At 47.7% G+C, this 20,276-nt stretch overlaps 1 protein-coding gene across 2 annotated transcripts in view; it reads left to right on the plus strand.

Annotated features, from left to right (window-relative positions):
• The window catches only part of LOC135899374 (sterol O-acyltransferase 1), a 68,665-nt gene that overhangs the window by 40,737 nt on the left and 7,652 nt on the right, over window positions 1-20,276 (plus strand). For both annotated transcript variants that reach the window (XM_065428634.1, XM_065428633.2), the window contains exons 8-11: window positions 1,985-2,060; window positions 4,915-5,017; window positions 6,127-6,400; window positions 14,459-14,557. In XM_065428634.1, the coding sequence (XP_065284706.1) occupies window positions 1,985-2,060; window positions 4,915-5,017; window positions 6,127-6,400; window positions 14,459-14,557 (552 nt within the window). The remainder of the gene's footprint in view (window positions 1-1,984; window positions 2,061-4,914; window positions 5,018-6,126; window positions 6,401-14,458; window positions 14,558-20,276) is intronic.

The following is a 20,276-nucleotide window of genomic DNA, read 5'->3' on the forward strand; positions in this document are numbered from 1 at the left end:
TCCAATCGAGCACCAGTGCTAGACTGAACCGTAACGCAAATGCGGCCGCATTTCGCAGTATTGAGAAATGGCGTGCGTTTATAAAGCGACTCGCCGTTTAAATCTACAACTACCAGCGGCGGACTAGCAACATTATGCTGCAATACGCCGGTGCACCTCGTGTACGGAGGGCATGAGGCTTATACGTAAAAGGCGAAACGCCCGATGCGGGATGGTCGAGAGTCGAAATAGTTGTGGCTTCGGCGCAGATAGCACGAATAATGCTCCGCAGAAAACCTGACGAACCGCATCCGAGAGCCGTACAGGACGGCTCGAGGTGAGCTGTTCACGAGTGAAGCAAAAGAAGCAGGAAGTTTTTTCGAGGCCAATAGTGATGACGTTGTTTTTCATTAGCATTAGTGCGAGGGCAGCAAGTTGGGATTCGCCGGCCAACTTCGGCGGAGAGAGAGCACAATCGGCGTTTGACGACGTCCGCTCGCTGATCACCGGGCGATATATTGAGACGGCAGCGAACGGTGACGTCACTGCTAGCGCGCGAGGACGGCAGCGGGGCGCACATGTAGGTCGTTCCCGTGCTTCCTTCTAAAATCCACGGCTCCCGCTCGCAGCGCGCAATCTTTCACAGGAGTTCAGGCGGCGAACTTTCGAGCGACATTATTATACATTTTAACCGTGGTTAATATAACTGCCTCGAGGCACGCCTTCCTTGGGGTGTTTCGAAACACCCGGAAGACATAGCTGCTCTCATATCGTTTGCAAACACGTGCTCTCAATAGTGAGGGCTTGCTATGGCGACGTGCAGTGGAAAAGGTGCACTACACTACAACGTACATCTCTGACAAGAAACAAATGCCAAATGTTCCTTAGAAGCACCGCTTGCTCCGTGTTACGCGTATTTCGTGCCAATTTGGCTTTTAGAAGGACCAAGCAAGCGCCGTCATTCACTCCCATGCACCTATAGCGAGCTCGATTCTGTAACGTCCACCACTATAAGAGCAACTTTCCGTTTCGCCTGGAAAATCGACAAGACAATTGTATACGTTTTTTTCGTGTGCCTCCAATGAGATCTACAGTGCCCTTGCAGAGGCCATCGAACGGCGCGCATTTGGCAACTCTTTCTGATGACTGTTTGTAATGCACCTCGGGGAAACCAGTCTTCTCGGCCGATCCACGGCACAAATCGTTGTAGCCTATACAGCGCCAATGTGACTGAAAGCGGCTCTTATTCCTTTCTTTTTCCTTTAATCTGTATAGAGCTGCAGGTACAATGACTGTTTTTCCGTTAGTCGACGCACGTGTGCAGGCCAGTACAATTGCCCTATGCCCACAAGGCAAAATTGGTTCGCCTTTGCTTAAATCACCCTCCCGCACGTGATTTAGTTGTTGGCCAGTTGCTCGTCTGACGACTTTGATCGTCGCAAGGACTGGCGTAACATGACAAAAAAAAAAAACGACCCAGGTTCCTTCGAGAGTTGTGTTGAAACATAGCTTTGTTTTTGTATGTGCACTCGGCATGATGCTGCGCCGCGATGACGTTCGAGTGTAAGCGCAAAGCGATTCTCTGACACACTGTCCTGAATGTGGTTACGTTAGAGGACTTCGACTTTTGTAACTCCAGCTCCCCCCTTTTCGCACCCCCTTTTTCGTAAGCAGCGCAGTGTCATCACAGCGTGGTCATTTCTCGCCAACCCCGCTGTGCTTCTTCTCGTCGATCTAGTGAGTTTACAATGCAGAAGGCGGAGTGAGTGTCAAGGTAACAACTGGTGTGCCTGCTTCATCTTCGTTCATGACCGTTTCACCACCCGGTTTTGGTTGGCTCAGTAAAAAAGCCGGTGCAGTAAAATTCCCCGCCCCTTAACAAAGCTGCGATGAAAACCGTGCCCATAGAGTTGAAAACCAGAACGTTTCCCAAGTCTTCGAAATGTGAGCTTGCACGAAAGCTCATAGTCGTCATACCTTTTTTTTTTTTCGACGATCTTTTCAGGTAAGATTACTGATGAAAGCGTACGCGTACACGAGGGAGATCGTTGGGCGAGTGCTCAAGCATGCAGAGCTGAAAGGTGAGTCATCGTCGCAGTCATCGTCTCTTGTTGCAACTTCCCAGTGCATAGGGTTTGGTGACGCTTTGCTTAGCTAGGACGAAGTACATATGTCGCACGGAAGGTGACAGAGTCCGCAACATTGCTTATTCTATAGTGGCCACAGCAATGGGCATGAAACAACGGTTAAACTAGTTGTAGTATGTTCGAGCGTTGGGTTTTACGATTTTTACAGGAAGGGTTGCATGGCAATACGTTTATTAAACTCTCCCAATCAGGTTCGCGAGTTTTGCAAGAGCAGTAAATTAAAGGGCAAAACCCTAGTAATAATGCGGAAGAGATTGAATGTCGGAACCGCACTGTGTGGCATGGCAGTGCCACTGACCGCGTAACTGCCACCGTCTTCATTCTGTTTGTGCCCGCTTCAGGACTAAGGCCTCTCCCAATGATCTCAAATTACCTACGTCTAGAGTTATCTGACTCCGTTCTATGCCTGAGTAGTTCCTAATCTCATCACACCACCGAATCCACTGTGGACCACGACTGCATTTCGCTTCCCTCGGTACCCATTCCGTTGCTGTAATAGACCGCCAGTTATCTGCTCTGTATATTATATCACCTGTTCACACAGCATATGCAGCACAATATAGACAAGGATGGAGACAGAAACACACACACGGACGTTATACATTTAACTGAGTTCATTAGAAAAGGTGCCGCACATTTTATACATACATGACCCGACTATCAACATTGCGCACACCCAGGTGCATTATCCTTTGATTATTATTATTATTATTATTATTATTATTATTATTATTATTATTATTATTATTATTATTATTATTATTATTATTATTATTATTATTATTATTATTATTATTATATGTAGTGTTTATTGGCGCAAGGATCAAGTGTGGCCAAAGAGCGCCAAGCATTATCCTCAGTGGCGTAGCTAGGTCGTCTGGCACCCGGGGCCCATAGGTCTTCTGTCACCCCCTCCCCCCCCCCTGTTGGTGTAGTCGAGGAAGTCGAGGATATCAACAATTTCTGGGTGTCTTTAGACGTATATGACACCCCTCCCCCCCCCCCCCCCCCTGTTGCTACGCCACTGATTATCCTTTATCTCCTTGCTTCGGTTGCTGGACCACGTATGTATATAATGTGCGGCATCTTTCGTGATGAATTAAGCTGTAAGTACAGCACCCGTGTGTGTGTGTTCCACATCGTTCTTTTCTACTGCGCTGCATAAGCTTGTCACAGTGAACCAACTCTCCCAGATCAAGCTACTTATATACGTGGCCCGCCGAACGTCACTTCTTGCTCTTAACCTCGCCTAAAACATCAGCTATCTGCATTTGCTCTGTGCGAATCATTCAATATCGCTGCTTCCCTGTCACTTAGCGTTATACCTATCTATTCTTTGACGTCGCTCTTAAGAGGTAAAGGGACTGACAACCAATTTTCATGGTACCCATTTTTTTATTTTTTTTTTTTATTTGTGCAATGGAAAGCTTACCAGTCAGTGTCTAATCATGAAGTGCTCACGCGGAAAACGCCGCGGAACACTCTTTATCAGAATTTTTCGTTCTGCAGTGAGGGTGTAGTCGTTCACAGTAAGCATGCTGAAAGCGGTGATAAGTGAGCGCGATAGCGATTATACGCCGGCATTAATGGGAGGCATACATGTGTGGCCGTAGATGTAACAAAGAGTGATTTTGTTTATGATGTCGATGTTCCTGCGATTCATGTTTCTCTAATTGTTAAATTATTTCTGTGATAATAGCTACCTGTTTTCGTGGTTTCCTGTCCAACTGCTTTGGTATTTAACCACTAAAAACGAAACGACGCCTTTACACGTGATGCGGAGTTCAGTTTGTTTCCGTAGCCACGCGTGCGTTTTGGTTTCCGAAGCATAGAATAATGTACGATTGTCTAATGATATACCAACTGCAATATTAAGCAATAATTATGCTGTACTCAATAACAGTCGACTTACGTACAGTGATCTCTTAGAATACATACGAAGTACCAAGATTTCACCGCCAGGTCTCGCCACTCTTACCGATTTTGTGAGACTTTTTTGCCAATTTAAAATTATAATTCCTACTTAAATCGCGAACATAGTGCTGGATTCTATCAATGTAAATCATGGTAATTTCATTTCTATCAACGTCTCACAACACATTCTGGCCAGTTGCCAGTCCCTTTCACAACTAGTATGCAATAAAAACTATCCTTTACAAATCATAAATTTGCAAAAAGGCACGTGTGTGTGTGTGTGTGTGTGTAATATAGCTAATTTTTAGCACAATCCTTCCCGTTTTACTCGACACACAAAAAACACAACTATTCCACGGCGCATAAACTACGAATTTCGGGCATTTTGTGTGATGAAGTCGACTTTTAGGGGGTACAGATCCCCGTAAAGCCTATTTTTGGGCTTTTTGTCTGTGCTCCTGACAAATGTATTTTTATGCACTGTTGTCCAATAAATTTTCACTTAAAACTATCGCTTATACAAATAGGGTTCCGAGCGGTAACATCGTTACCGAACAGTTTCTGCTTTCGCATATTGGAGAAATATGGTCTGAAAGCATAAATGCATGGAAGTTAAGCACCGAAAGTCTCGCATGACGCCTCCTGAATTAAAAAGTGGCAAGCAATCGGGACCCGTGAGTACCGTAACCATGCGGGAATCCTTCATTGCTTGCTTGCGGGAGACAGCATGCTATTTCCACGCTTATTATGATACCCGGTTTCTTAATGTAGTCTCATATTTCCCACTGCAAGATTGTACTTTTATGTAAGCAATGCGTGTGGCTTGATCTGAAGGTTTTCTTTTTTTTTTCTCTCGTGTCACTTGACCATCTAGTGAAGAGCGAAAACAACCACGTGGAGCTGACGCTACCGGGAGTATCCTGCGTCCTCTACTTCCTCTTCGCGCCCACTCTGATCTACAGGGATACCTACCCAAGGCAAGCAAAGACTTTTTTTGCCATGGCAACGCTTGAACTGCACATGCATACTTCGCACGCGCGCCGCTTACGTTCAGGCCAGGTGTCGCGAAACCGCTGAACGAATTTGGGCTTGTTGATTAACGCTCCTTTCGCGAAACCAGCTCGAAGAAGGCAATTCTTTCGTATCTTCTAATTGGATGTCAATACTGGCAATTGCCACTTCTCTCATCTTTTGTTTCAGTGCGCTCGTTTTGCTAAAAATGACCCGTCAACGGGACACAAAATACGTGAGGCAAAGTAGCCGTTCCTCCTAGTATTTGTTAGTGCAATTTCCGTATGGTCAGCATAGATTACAATCCTACAGCGTGTTAATGCAAAGTAATAAGACCGGAGTTGACAGGAAGATGAAGGCTTGAAGAGAGTAACAGTGGTGAAACAAGGTATGTAGCTGCCAACGTTTCGGCGAGGGGATTTGCCTTCGTCAGACGTTGGCTCCAGCGACATTGTCCAACGACTGTTAATCATTACAGCATGTTAAGCGCATGTGCGGTTAAATATGTATATTGACGAGCGACTAAGTATAAACTTAGTTTAAACTTATCGCTTGTCCATGTCCCTTACTACGTCCTTGTCTTGAATTCCGCGTAGTCCGTTTATTTCCTCGCATGTTAAGCGAGCCGCTCGAACACCAGCCTTGAATAGTCATGCTATATATCCAAAGAACATCAGCACGCGTAGTTACCAGCTACTCCAGTAGCTGCGGAGTTGCCTTCTGTGAATAACCTAGCTTCGGAACATCACTGACGTAACTTTTTTACTGTTCAGTTCTCGATCGGTTCTTTGCAATACTGGCCACAGCGTAAACACGGGGAATGCGGGAGATGGAAATTCAAGACGATGAGCAAAACGAGAACAAGGTGAAAGCAAGAGCCAACGTTTCGACAAGAGGACTTGTCGAAACGTTGGCTCCTGCTATCACCTTGTTCTCGTTTTGCTCATGGCCACAGCGTTTTGCACATACGCGCGTTATGCTCATGCTCTGTTGTCGAGCCAGCAATGTTTTAAGACGTCGCTCGGTGCGTAGTAAAGGCACGCCCACTGACTTGCGCGCATCGCGAAAATTGCAGAACGCCCAAGGTTCGCTGGGGCGCCGTGCTGTGGTACACGGGCCAGTTCTTCGCGTGCGTGGCCCTGTATTCCGTGGTGCTGAACCACTTCATCAAGGACCTCTTCTGTGACGCCGGCAAGGATGGCTTCCAGCTGTTGGGTTTCACGCTCACTGGCTGCGCCATTCTGCTGCTGGGCAGCATCAGCATGTTTCTCGTTTTCTACGGCTTCCTTCACTGCTGGCTCAACATTTTCGCGGAGGCTATGCGCTTTGGAGACCGACTCTTCTACCTGGTGCGTGCCCTATACGTATACACACAACCTCGGCCAGCTCGGGGGTGCTCTGAGCACAGCGCTACTAGCATAATTTTTTTAAACGTTACCTTGAAGATCATCATCATCATCATCATCATCAATACCTCGCCAATTTTCTGCCGTCCTCGACGGCGCTTCCCTTCTCTTGGTACACACTCTGTAACTATAATGGTCCACCGGTTATCTACCCTACGCATTGCGTGACCTGCGCTAGTATACAGGAACACTAAGCGCTATTGCGCTGTGCTAAGAGTGCCATGGCGTGAAAAATATCACCTCCTGAAAAGCCCTCTGAAATTGATTCACCTCAGCGTTCGCAACGGCGCTCCGTCGCCGATTCGTTTTCCTTGCGGCCGTGTATTACATCGTTGCTCGTGGTGCTCGCGTTGTGTTTCGAACGGCAGTTCATGGACTGGTTGTAAAACACTATGTGGACTGCAGTGCAATTTTCAGAAAGTTTCAAAAACGCAACTGTGGACCCGGAGTAGTTTCCTGCGCTCAAATCAGCTCTTTGAGGCATCAAAGTCAGCGTAGCATACACGGTACGTTGAGCCTTACAGGGTAAACTAGGTAATTACGCCACAGGGATTTCTGTTGTGCAATTTTAACGTCGTTCGCGTTTTAAAAAAAAAAAGCTAACATTAAGTAGCTCGTATTACCGACCTTAGGTTGCTGCGTAGTTCAAAAGCGCTTAGCATCGCTTAATATAGAGGCACAGCATATTGAACAGAATTGTGAATGATATTTGTCTTGGCAGCGGTTGCGTGCTATTAGTTTTATATGTTGCCAACACCTTTGAAACTCTCTGCACTAAGACCTTAATGAGGAACGGCGCACAATTACCAGCGGTGTGTACAACTATACTGCTGTCGCTATTGCGACATGCAGCCACCTAGCTCAGATTCGCGGATACAGATAACGGGAAATATCCATCATAGTTGCCCTTGCCACAATTACCGCCAATATACGCTGTCGCAATTACCGCGTTTCGAAAAGACCTCATTGTGCATGTAACCACGACAGTGTTTCGCATTAGCTTTTCCTGCAGCGTACTTTATGCTGAAAAGGGCTGGCATTGAGTGGACGCGCCCGTATGTTAAGAAGCTTACAACTTGACCGCATTGCGCGTAAGGGTCACTCCCTTTACCGCGCGACACAGATCAAAAGAAGGCATGCAAAAAGAAAAGAAAAAACGCACTTTGACTCTGCGTACAGCTCGGCGTTTCTCGTCTGCGAATTTCCCTCAAACATGCAGAATTTCACGGGCAGGTGTAGGTGTTTCGTGTTCTCGAGGCTGTTGTGGCACTGAATGACACCGAGCACTGCTGTGTAATAGGCTTGCGGGATGTCGAGGCCACGCTGGATATCGTGCAAACGCAACCACCAGTACCTCAGAAAGCTGTAGGATTCCCCTTGTTGGTAGAACGTGGCTTAATGTCTTGGACAGCGCAACGAAAAACGGAGGGACAGGGGAGTGAACTGCGCTCTGTTCACTCCTACATCACCTCTGTCTTTAATGGGAATTATTCTTGTCGAATGCAGACCAGCTTTTCCTGGCGGTTATCTGACCGATCCCATAGGCGCTGCAGTCTAACAAGCGTCTCAAACAGTGACCTAAGAGACTGCATTTGGAACGACCAGTGTAGGGGTTGGAGGACGGGCTCCGGGATGGAAACCAAAAACTTGGGAGGATTTATTTACATATTATATACAGGGAGGTGAGCGTCAAGTACCAGTCGTACAGACATTACGGGCCAGCAGCAACTCTGACGCTGCGGCCCGCGGCAAGAAGTTCGAGAGAGGTGAATCAGGGAATCAGGGAATGTCCCAGAATGCTCAGGTCTCTCTGGAAGGCTTCTTATAAGCCCTTCGAGCACTGCAAGTCACGTCATGCTTGACCAATGGGAGAGTCCACTCCGATGACGCCACTTGCAGCCAATGGTAGGCGCCCGTGTCGCGTGGCACACCTGTCGGGGCTCTCGGCGGTCTTGCCACGCAGACTGGCAATCCACTTGTAGGCTGGAGAAGGAGTGGGGTCACACCTGGCGGGGCTCTCTGCTGTCTTGCCTCGCAGACTGGCAATCCACTTGTAGGCTGGAGAAGGAGCGGGGGGGCGCCCGTGCACCTGCTTCATTGTCGGATGCCCACCTGCTCCCGGTGACTCGGCTCCGCAGTGGTGGCAAATGCCTTCTTCAAAGACGAAGGGGGTCGATTGCGCTCCATTGTCCCAGGCCCCCTTCTAATCCCGGCGACGCACGAACTTGTTGCCTTAAACTTGTTTGCTCGGCCGCTTCTCTGGAATGCGCTTTCCTGCTTCCGCATTCCTCAATTAGCTGTGCTGCCACTCGAAGCGGTTTGGGGAACTCGAAGTAGCCTCAGGAACCAGCTCCATATCTAACAGCTCGTCCTCGCCCCGGTTGTTCTGAATGGCCGGTGAACTCAATTCGCTGGCCAGGAGGAACGCTGAAAGAAGCTGCAGGGTACTGGGGTCGAGCCTCGTTTGACGAACTTCGGGATCCTTGGCCCTGGAGAACAGACGTCAAACAAACAAAACAGCACAGCGCTGCACCACGCGTAAGCGCAGGCTCTTCACCCCTGACTCGCCAGACTATTACTGAGTCAAAATCAACCCTGATCTTTTATTTCCCCAATTTCGACAACAGTTCCAACCACCCTTCCAAACAGCTATCCATTTCTCCTCGATTGCCGACAAGACCAGAGTACTATTGTTGTTGCAAAACAAAAGGGTCGTTGACGATGCAAACAACAAATGAAAACAGCCGAACATAACTTAAGTGGCCTAACTACACGAACAGCATGTTTCCAATCTATCGCAGTGGCGTACTTATCGCACGTAATGGTGCCACTGAACAATCTGGTCAACCTCACAAGTACGTAATCACAAGCGCACTAGCCTTGTGGTCACTAAACAAAACGCGTACTTGCGTTGTAGGCAAACTTTTCATTCACGCTTACTCACGTTTCTTTCCTGAAAGTCCTACAGGACACGTGACATAAACGAACAATTAAACTTGCGGGACTTACACACTCCGCAGAACCCTTAAAATAATGCGTCTTTTAATAACTCGTTCCACGCGTACTTATCAGAGAAGTCAGAATACGGCTGCCCTCCACACACACTAGCAACCCAGTCATAAAGTCTGCTTCCTTCCGTCCACACAGGACACGCGCTAAAGGAACTAAGAACGCCTCTCAGTGCAACTCATGCACTCACTGAAAATCTATGCGCTTAACCTTAGAAAATTCAACACTTAAAAAGAAAGAAGGTTAAATAAAACACGCGCTTTACCATAGGCCTCTGAACGATAACCTTGACCCTCAGGTTACTCACACACACACACACAAAAAAAAGCCTATCTACTTATTAATGAACATCTCGCGAGACTACATGATTACATAAACCTCATCTTTCAAATCTCGAGCTTCTCGAACGAAAACACAAACAAAGCTCATACGTTTACACATTGAAAGAAATCCTAGTCTCAAATCGCGAAAACTTTTCGATGCTCAAAAATAAAATACAAAACAACACGTTTTCCTACTACGGAAGCTCTCTTGGCCTCTCATTCCAAACGCTTACGTCTGACTCATACTTTGAGTCGTACCCGGGGAGGACGTGGTCTGAAAGCTACTCTGGCTGCCGAGAGACAACAAAAGGGCTGATTCACTATCAGCTCCCCCAAGACGTTACGGTCTCCTGCCAATTTGCGTCCCCGCGCCCCGCTTTCAACACAAGCTCGATTGACCGCGTCGCTACTCCCCACCTGGGCTCGTCCTGCCACCTTGCGTTTCTTCGAACTGCACGCTGAGCTATGAGAAGAACTACGGAACGACGAGGAGCATAACTGCCTCGTGCCCTTTGTCCGCGTCCGCGCAGAACATTCTTCGCGGTCCCCCTTTGACGGGTGGCTCGACCATTTTGGATGCGTCAACATCGTCCTTGACGACCGCACCTTTTTCCTCGCGCCCTGCCCATTTGGGTTTCTCGCCATCTTTGGCGGCGCCTCATTAGTTACCGACTTTCGGTTTTTACTGCGCTTCTTTTTACGGCGCTTTCTCTTTGCACTCGTTTTCATGTAGCCTTCTCGTGCCTCGTGCTGGCCGGTACACATTTCGTCGGCCCGGATCGGCCTCTTACCCGCATTGTCTGAGTGATTTACATTTAAATCTACTCTCTCTCTGCCTCGACTGGCGGACAGCTCAACCGACTCTGGCACAATGCAGTAGGCTTTACTCGAGTAAGACAACTCGCACTCTTGCGAACTGCCCTCTACTACATTGCCCAGCTCACGCTGTGAATCGGCACACAGCCCGTCGGTATCGCTCGCTGTCTCACGCGCACAGTCCGAATGATTAACGACTGAATCATCCCTCTCTAGGCTATCTAGACTGGCGGAGAGCCGCACCGATCCCTGGACAATGCAGTTGTTTTCTCGTGAGCTACGGAGCTCGCCACCCCGAGAACTATTCTCAACTGCATCGTCCAGCTCGCACTTCACTTCTGCACGCACATCTGGCTCTACATGTGTGCTCGCTTCTGTCTGGTCAGCAGTACCCTTTTCTTCGCTAGCAACCTCGCTAACATTACCAGCGACGCACACACGCGGTGACTGTGCCAAATTGTTCGCAGCTGGCCTAGCTGTCTCTATAGTCATCTGTTGGCACAGCACCTCGTCGCTCTCCTTGCGGCCTTTAACGGCCTCTGTTGCCACTAAGGCATCGTTAGCAGCTAGCCTTTTCCCTTCACTTATTAATCGGCAGTCAATCTCACAGGCACTACTCTTTTCGTCGGCTTCTGGCGAAAATCCGCTAGACACTTGCTCTGTACTTCCTACAGAATTCTCAGACAGCCGTTGTCTCTGTGCCAATAACTGATCACAATATTGTATCTCTTTGATCAGCGCTGCCTTCTCTCTCTCATACTTTTCCTCTTGCTCAAGCTTACGTTGATTCTCACGTTCGCGTGCCTTCTCACGTTCGTGACGCTGACACCTAAGAGTAAGTTCTTGAAGCTCCTGCTTCCGTTCATTCTCGCGTTCTTCACGCTTAAGCTCACTCCTAAGTTCACGACGCGCTCGCAAACGTACACGACGCTCTCGCTCCCGTGGCTCCTGTATCACTTCCCAAGCAAGCTCAATGCTTTTGTGATCATTGCCACTATCATTAATCGCCTTTATGATAGCTGGCGTTTCCATCCGTTCGTCCGCCTCAACTCCCAAATCGTCGCACACCAACAACAAATCCAACCTCGTCAACCTTCTTAGATCCATGGCAGCTGCCCCGACAGGTGGTTAAAACTGTTTTCCTTAATTAATTTGTGCAAACACACAATGCAACAAACTCCCGATTCCCAGAACTATCAAAATTGAACACACAACCTTTGAGTCTGGCGAATCATAAGGAAAAAAACCACGCGCTCACTTACGGTTGCAGCACCCTGCCATCCGGTTCGCTTGTCCGCTGTTCCCGGTTCCTTCCGGACTCCCTGGGTCGAAGGCTCGCTCCTTCTTCGATACTCCCAGTTTCTTCGGACCTCTTTCGACGAAGGCTCTCTCTTCTTCGCTCTTCCCGGTTCTTTACGATCTCTCTCGACGAAGGTTGATTCGTAGCGCTGCCACCAGCTGATGCATTCGGAGGCGATCCTACCGCTGCCAACCAGATGTAGGGGTTGGAGGACGGGCTCCGGGATGGAAACCAAAAACTTGGGAGGATTTATTTACATATTATATACAGGGAGGTGAGCGTCAAGTACCAGTCGTACAGACATTACGGGCCAGCAGCAACTCTGACGCTGCGGCCCGCGGCAAGAAGTTCGAGAGAGGTGAATCAGGGAATCAGGGAATGTCCCAGAATGCTCAGGTCTCTCTGGAAGGCTTCTTATAAGCCCTTCGAGCACTGCAAGTCACGTCATGCTTGACCAATGGGAGAGTCCACTCCGATGACGCCACTTGCAGCCAATGGTAGGCGCCCGTGTCGCGTGGCACACCTGTCGGGGCTCTCGGCGGTCTTGCCACGCAGACTGGCAATCCACTTGTAGGCTGGAGAAGGAGTGGGGTCACACCTGGCGGGGCTCTCTGCTGTCTTGCCTCGCAGACTGGCAATCCACTTGTAGGCTGGAGAAGGAGCGGGGGGGCGCCCGTGCACCTGCTTCATTGTCGGATGCCCACCTGCTCCCGGTGACTCGGCTCCGCAGTGGTGGCAAATGCCTTCTTCAAAGACGAAGGGGGTCGATTGCGCTCCATTGTCCCAGGCCCCCTTCTAATCCCGGCGACGCACGAACTTGTTGCCTTAAACTTGTTTGCTCGGCCGCTTCTCTGGAATGCGCTTTCCTGCTTCCGCATTCCTCAATTAGCTGTGCTGCCACTCGAAGCGGTTTGGGGAACTCGAAGTAGCCTCAGGAACCAGCTCCATATCTAACACCAGCTACAGAAACGCCCGGATAGCGCTCAATGTGACCATCAGACCGGGTAGAGCGCCGATGAAACAATGTGAAGTCACTTATCGCTTCATACACGCGCTCTTGTTTCTTGGCATAGCGCATCAGGGTACCTGCACAAATGCGCATTCAAGTCAGAAGTGATGCACATTGGACTTGCTCCACCCAAACCATTACCCACCAGTGAAAACCGCCAGGGATGTCACCAGTCAAGACACGGTCGAAATCGCAACCAGTGAACTGATGGACACTGAGTAATTATGTCAAGTGATGTACATAACTGTACATGTTCTAACAATGCAAAATTGTACATCCCCCGCCTCTAACCATGCGATGCCATCTAAACATTTTACCTTCACAAGCTGCGGTGTACATATCGCTTCCAAAAATCACAATTGTTGGCGAGTGCCCTTCTACTATACCAAACAACAACGCTTCGCATTACGTAGCGCTCAGGTGGAGTTGTGGCTGCCAAATTTTTGTTGCGCTGTCCGTCAAGACGTCAACTTATGTCTGACACCAGTGGCACGCGTTCCAACACAAACGGGCGCGCAGTTGCTCTCGGACGGGGCTGCAGGCGACCCTAGACCTTTCAATCTGCCCGCTAGGGGAGGCATCGTCGCTGGTGTCGAGGGCGGAAACTTGAACTAGCCTCGTCCATTGGCTTAGACAACAGCTCAGCGCGCAGAGACAGTTTATTATCGCGTAGTATTTCCCAGGCATCTGCTTTCGCGTGGCGTTTACGACTATCATGATGTTTTTTTTTTGTGTGTGTGATATGATTAACGGGCTTAGAACATAGGAATATGTCTGCAAAAATTGTGGTAAATGTAATGAAATGAAAAGTCGAATTATAGAATGTTTACCACCTACGTCATAAGCTAGAAAGTGACCATCACTCATGACGAACTGAGGTCGAATTTCCTCAACGGGTTAAATAAGATAATGGCTAGTATTCTGCTTACAGTAGTCATGCATCGTTGTAGAATTGCGCTGACGTCAGCGACTCATGTGTCCCATTGAAGTTTTGCACTTTCAAGGTTGCAAAATTTTTTTTCTCGTTCTTTTTCAACGTCAGCTTGCTCTGAAGACGCGCCTTTTGAGCTATACATACGGACTCTATTAACGATCAGTTATTTTTAGACGCAGAAAAGAAGCAGCAGACTTGGAACAGCAGAGACGGACAAGGAAAACGTTGTCTTTAGATAAGTGACTTTGCCAATTTGTAGCTGATTTCGCCTACTTTAGGTGACTTGTTTGTATAAACTTGCTCAAAGCAAGTGCCTCCTGGCGTCCTTTCAGCATCAGAAGACTTCCACTGGAAAGTGCGAAAGCCATTTAGTTGAGCATTTTCGTGAACAGAAATTATTCGTCGTAAAACTTGACGCAGCATTCGTGACATTGTAAAAAAGGTCCAGATTCGTAAAATTCGGGAGGGTTGGCAGGCATGGCACAATTGACCTGGAAGCTGGGATACTTGCAGGTTACTTCACTCCTGTTCGGCATTAATTCGTCACGTGATTGTTGTTTCTTTCTATTTCTGCGCAAGCCTTGTGTATTTTCTTTCGTCACGTTCGCAGGACTGGTGGAATAGCACTACTTATGCGGACTACTACCGGTCTTGGAACTTGGTCGTCCACGACTGGCTCTTCAATTACGTCTACCGTGATGCCTACAAGGTTAGTGTCTGGCCGTTTATTCTTTTCTGTGTTATCCGATTGGCAACGAGCATTTTGTTTGTCTTATAGGCCCTGATGGCAAAGGCCGTTCTGCTATCGGCAGGACCGTGTATTCAGCAATCGTATCTTCGAGTACAAGTACAACAGAGTTTTGGCTACGGGAAGCCATGCGGTAATGTGAGTGTATATAAGACGCACTCACGCGCAGAAACCAGAAACGAGCTACTCTTGCATCCGCGCCTGAAACAAGCTTTTTTTTTTAACGCGAAAGCGTTAAGGAGCTCGTGTAGCAGAAAATCAGGCGTCGGACGTCGTTTCGGCAAAAAATATTTTCGAGCCACCCATACCCAGGCTATCCACGTGACGCAAGGAATTTACTAAACTGAATTTCTCAAGCTAAAATACGTGGAAACATCGTAAACTACGACATACACACAACTTACAGACATGATATAGCTCTAGGATTGTAAATTGACCATACGAGAAAACATAATTCTGTTACGCGAAAGCTAAAAGAAGCCCCTTTTCCAGCGTTTCCACAATTCACAGACCGGCCGCGGCGTCCGCCATTTGCGCACGCCGGCGCGTGGGTGTCTCGGGGGCCATGAAGCGGCGCGCCCGGTTCCTTGCAATTTATGCCTCCAGCTGACGCTCTGCTACTTAAGAGGACTACTTGAGAGGGAAGAAAATGAAATCGGGAAAGAAACAATTTATAGCTCAAAGGGAAGCTCATTACTTTTCGAAGCGAGATCTGGGATGCCTTAACCTATAAATCAAGATATGAGAAGGAAGTAGCATGTATTTGCTACGGTAAAGCTAGGGAAACGATGGAGTGTGTTTTATTAGAATGTGAAGATATCTGCCCAGCGGTCGATTTAGAAATCACTGGCACTCTTGAAACCCTCGGATTCAGCGAGAGAAGGGGGAAAGTAAACATGTCCGCAGTAGAGATTAGTAAGCGGCGATTGGAAGATTGGTGGAAGTAGGGAAACGACAAACAACGGAGGCGTGCAAAAGCAAAGTTCGTAATAGAGGTTCAGAAAGCTTGGTTATGGGAATTCATCGTGGGTTTTTTTTTCTTTCCTTTTTCCTTTTTTAACATATGTAGGACATTAGGCAATATATTAAGAAGAGCTTGGTGTCGCAACCAACCACCCCGTTCCAAAGGGGACGCTCATAGCATCCATCCATACTTCCATCGCGGCCCACGCAAGAGGCCGTGTTTCTACCACAAAGCCCGCATTCGTGCATGTCGTTCGCGGCCAGCGTTTCCCGGTAAACATTACATATGCTCCAGTTGCCGGGAAGCGTGAGAAGCAGTGAGGGACCTTTGAATGCTGTCGCGTTCCACTCTTCAAGGCGAGGCTTAAGCGTCCTCCAAATATTTCGTTTTGCTTATTACTCGAGTGCGGTTGGCACCTGCCATGCATTATTGCTCATCGTCGCTGTAGCTGTGTTTTATGTGAAATGCATTAACGGCTCGTGTGTTGCTTCGCTCGGCATATCGCACGGTCTATGGCATTGACTCTCGTGAAACCATGTTGAAGCGAAGGGCCACTGTTAATTGTCCGCTGCACAACACACGGGTCGCGGGTTCGAATACCCGACGACCGCAGCGCATTCCGATAGGAGCGAAATGCAAAAACGCTTGTGTACCGAACATTCCGTGCAAGTTAATTCTTTGGTGCCCGATTTATTTTGTACTCGAACAAAAGCTGTGGGGTAAAACTTCATGGCGCTGCTGTGTTTCTCAAAATTGGTATGCATCTAATTCGCGACACTGGGCATTCGTTAAGAAAGCTCATGAATTCGGTCTTGCTGGCTCTAGTGCTGCTAGAAATCGGAGTTGTGTTTATTGAGGCAGAAATGGACATTGCCACTTGGAGCACATAAAAACCATTTACTCTCTACAATTAGGTAATTGGCACCTCTGCCTTACGCCCAAGTTAGAACTGGCTTCATGAGATCCTTCTTCGCCGTTAGGAATCTTTTCATGGACGATGAGTCTGCCGCTCTGCTTTGGTGCCGCTCTGCTTTGGTGCCGCTCTGCTTTGGTGCCGCTCTGCTTTGGTGCCGCTCTGCTTTGGAGCAGTGCTGTTTTTCTCTTATACAGGGTGTCCCAGGTAAATTGAGCTAAACCTTAAAAATATGCAAATGCCACGTATACTATAGCTGGACAGAACCAAGGTAATGTTGTTTGCCGTCGCTTGGACGTACTCAAATTAATTTTGCATTCCGCCTAATTAGATAATTCGTTCTAATAAATTAATGAACTTCTCAAATATTATAATTAGATTAAAAGTGTTGATGAGAAAATTTTAGAGCGACATGAAAAACTGTTGACGCAGCTTTTTGGTGCTCAATACGTGCTACATAAATGTGTTGTTCCAAGCGTGAGAGAAGCCCGCAAATTCACACAAAATTGCCGCGCGACCGGCCGTTCGAGGCACGTTGCGTGTATTCGCGAGCTTCTTTCGCGCGCGGAAAAATACTTTTATGTAACATGTATAGAGCAACAAAAACCTGTATCGGGAGTTTTTTCATGTCGCTCTATAATTTGAGAAGTTAACTAAGACTAATTATCTAATTCGGCGGAATGGGAAACAAAATAGTTTGAGTAGCGCCAAGCGACGGCAAACAAGATTGCCTTGGTTCTGCCCAGCTACGTGGCATTCGCCTATTTTTTTAAACTCTGGCTAAAGTTCGCTGGGACACCCTGTAGACCATGCTGCTTCACAATGTCTGCAATGCTCGATCGGAGTCTTCACTCTCTCACTCGCAGGTAGATTCTTGCCCCTGCGGCATCTCGCAATGCTTAATGCAGAATGTCTTCGTTCACTCCATTTTTTTTTTTCTGTTGACGACGGCACGCTTTCGAAGCGACTGCAGTCTTCGTCTTGCTTGTCCTCGCTGGTCGTGCCGATTATTGGAGATGTCGTGTCTTGAAATCTGCATGCGTAGTCCTCGTCGTGTTCGTCGCTGACACACCTGTCATCATTGTCGTCTTCCCGCTGGAGAACGTCTTCTGAGCCAACTTGATCGCTAAACAAGAACGTGCGTCCACTATATGAAATGAGCACAACATCCTGCAAGAGTAGTTGAAACCCTTCTCCAAGCCGTGTACCCACGCTCAAAAGTAAATACAGCAAGTGGGCATTGCATTGCTCAGAACCTATGAAACTGGGGATTTAAAGCACCACCAGTGTCACGACGTCTGGTCTCGACGGTCTGTCTGCTCATTTGATTTCACCAGCACTGCCAAATGATGTCCCCGTTATATTTGTTTACTTCTCGCTGGGGTTTATTTCCACCTAACAGCGGGAGTACAAAAGAAGGCGCAAACACCCGGTGTCGCGTAGGGAAAATCCAGGTATCCCACTGAAAACCGAATCCTGGAAGGTCTTATAGTGGTAAGAATACATGTTGAGGTGCACGGGAACAAGGAAAAATTTTGCGACCAGTCTTGTCTCCGATACCAGCAGACAACAACGGTAAAACTAGAAAATACACGTGCTCGACTACAGCATAGTTGTCTTGATGCGCACTCCCTTCTCATTTAGATTATTGCCCGGCAGTGGCGATCCAAACTTTTCATTGAAGACGTCGTCTATGGAGAACACAGACCAAAAACCCACCCGTAATTTATGTGCGTTAATGTAAGATCGACAAGGATTCGGTATGTCGCGAATCCTGAGCCCCCGACCTTTTGCCTACTGCAGCGTCTCTCACAATTGCTTCTGGACGTTATACCGGATAACTTAACAATTCACATGCCAACTTTCTTTCTTTCTGAAAACAACCAGTTTCGCTTTGTTTTATTTTTTTACTGATTCATTGTGAACAGATTTCGTTATTGCAATATGAGCAGCTCAGTTATTTCTTGTCACTATTTTGTCAATTACTCTTTTTTCATGCTTTTAAGTTGCAGATAGGCAAGATCACAGAAAGTCTTTAGGAAGTGCGATATTTCTTTGCGCAGAAGTCAAGCGTGCGACGCGTTAGTGCTGGTACGGTGTGGCAAAGAAATCGCCGAGGCGCCGGCGCCAAAGCGTTTTTTCGCGTCCACGCGGGAGAAGTGGCCAGAGGCTGTGAATCTTCATCGCAATCGTCAGTGCTAAGCTGAAGCTCCGAACACTCCTCGCCAAAGTTCTTGGCGACTTCAATGCATACAACTACCTGTGGGGCGACCCCCGTATAGATGGGCGAGGACGTCTTGTTGAACAGTTCCTTTTCTCTTCTGGTGCTTGTCTTCTGAATAAGAAGGAAGCGACATACTATTCTCTTGCAAACAGAACATTTTCTTCAATAGATCTTAGCCTAGTCTCCCCGTCACTACTGTCTGAACTTGAATGGGAAGTTAACGACAATCCTTACGGGAGCGACCACTTCCCCATACTGCTGAGAACATATAAAGAAAACGAATATCTATACCACAGGCTCCTAGGTGGAAAATCGATACAGCCGACTGGGAGAAAATGCGAACTCTCACTAGTATCTCATGGAATGACATGTCTTCTTTAGGAATTGATGCTGCTGTGCAGTATTTTACAGCCTTCATTATAGATGCCGCATCAAAATGCATATCAGAAGTAAACGGCCTGGCAGGCAAACGGCGCGTCCCGTGGTGGAACGACGAATGTAGGACCACCCGTAAGAAACAAAACAAAGCGTGGGGATTGCTACGCGCCTCTCCCACTGTGGAGAATCTTATTAACTTTAAGCAAAATCCGAAGGCAGGAGAACGCGCCGACAGGCCAGAAGAGAGAGTTGGCAGAAGTTTTTATCGGGTATCAACACGTATACAGACGAGGCCAGTCTGGAACAAGGTAAATAGCATAAGACCGACAAACGTACTGCCTCCCTTTGGTAAACACACAAGGCGATACCCTACAAGACCAGGCTGATGCTCTGGGTGAACAGTTCGAGCACGTGTCTAGCTCCACTCACTATTCAGAGAACTTCCTTAAATATAAAGCAATAGAAGAACTCAAGCCTCTGAATCGGAAATGCACGCCAAACGATCCTTATAATCGCCCTTTTACCATTGCTGAACTTAAAGCTTCCTTATCAGCATGTCGGAGCTCTGCACCGGGCCCGATAGAATCATGTATGATATGATTAAGCACCTACACTCCGACACACAAACCACGTTACTCACACTTCTCAATATTATCTGGGCTGCTGGTTGTCGTCCATCAAAATGGAAGGAGGCTATTGTAATCCCTGTTTTAAAGCATGGTAAAGACACTTCATTGCTTACTAGCTACCGTCCTATAGCGCTTACTAGCTGCCTCTGTAAGCTTTTTGAAAAAATGATCAATCGCCGTCTCGTACATCTCCTAGAATCCAGTAAAATGCTTGACCCATTTCAATGTGGTTTTCGGGAAGGGCGATCTACAACCGACCATCTTGTGCGCATCGAAGCGAGCATTCGCGATGCCTTCGTGCACAAGCAATCTTTCGTATCTGTATTTCTGGATATGGAAAAAGCGTACGACAACCTGGCGGTACGGAATCCTGCGCGATCTTTCCGCGCTAGGTATCCGCGGCAACATGTTAAATACTATAGAGAGCTACCTAGAGAACCGTACATTTCGAGTGAAAATAGGTCCTGCACTGTCGCGTACATTCATTCAGGAAAATGGGGTACCCCAGGGTGGCGTACTCAGCTGCACGCTTTTTGTCATAAAGATGAACACGCTTCGTGCATCTTTACCAC

The sequence above is a fragment of the Dermacentor albipictus genome, chromosome 1 (genome assembly GCF_038994185.2).
Source record: "Dermacentor albipictus isolate Rhodes 1998 colony chromosome 1, USDA_Dalb.pri_finalv2, whole genome shotgun sequence".
NCBI lineage: Eukaryota > Metazoa > Arthropoda > Arachnida > Ixodida > Ixodidae > Dermacentor > Dermacentor albipictus.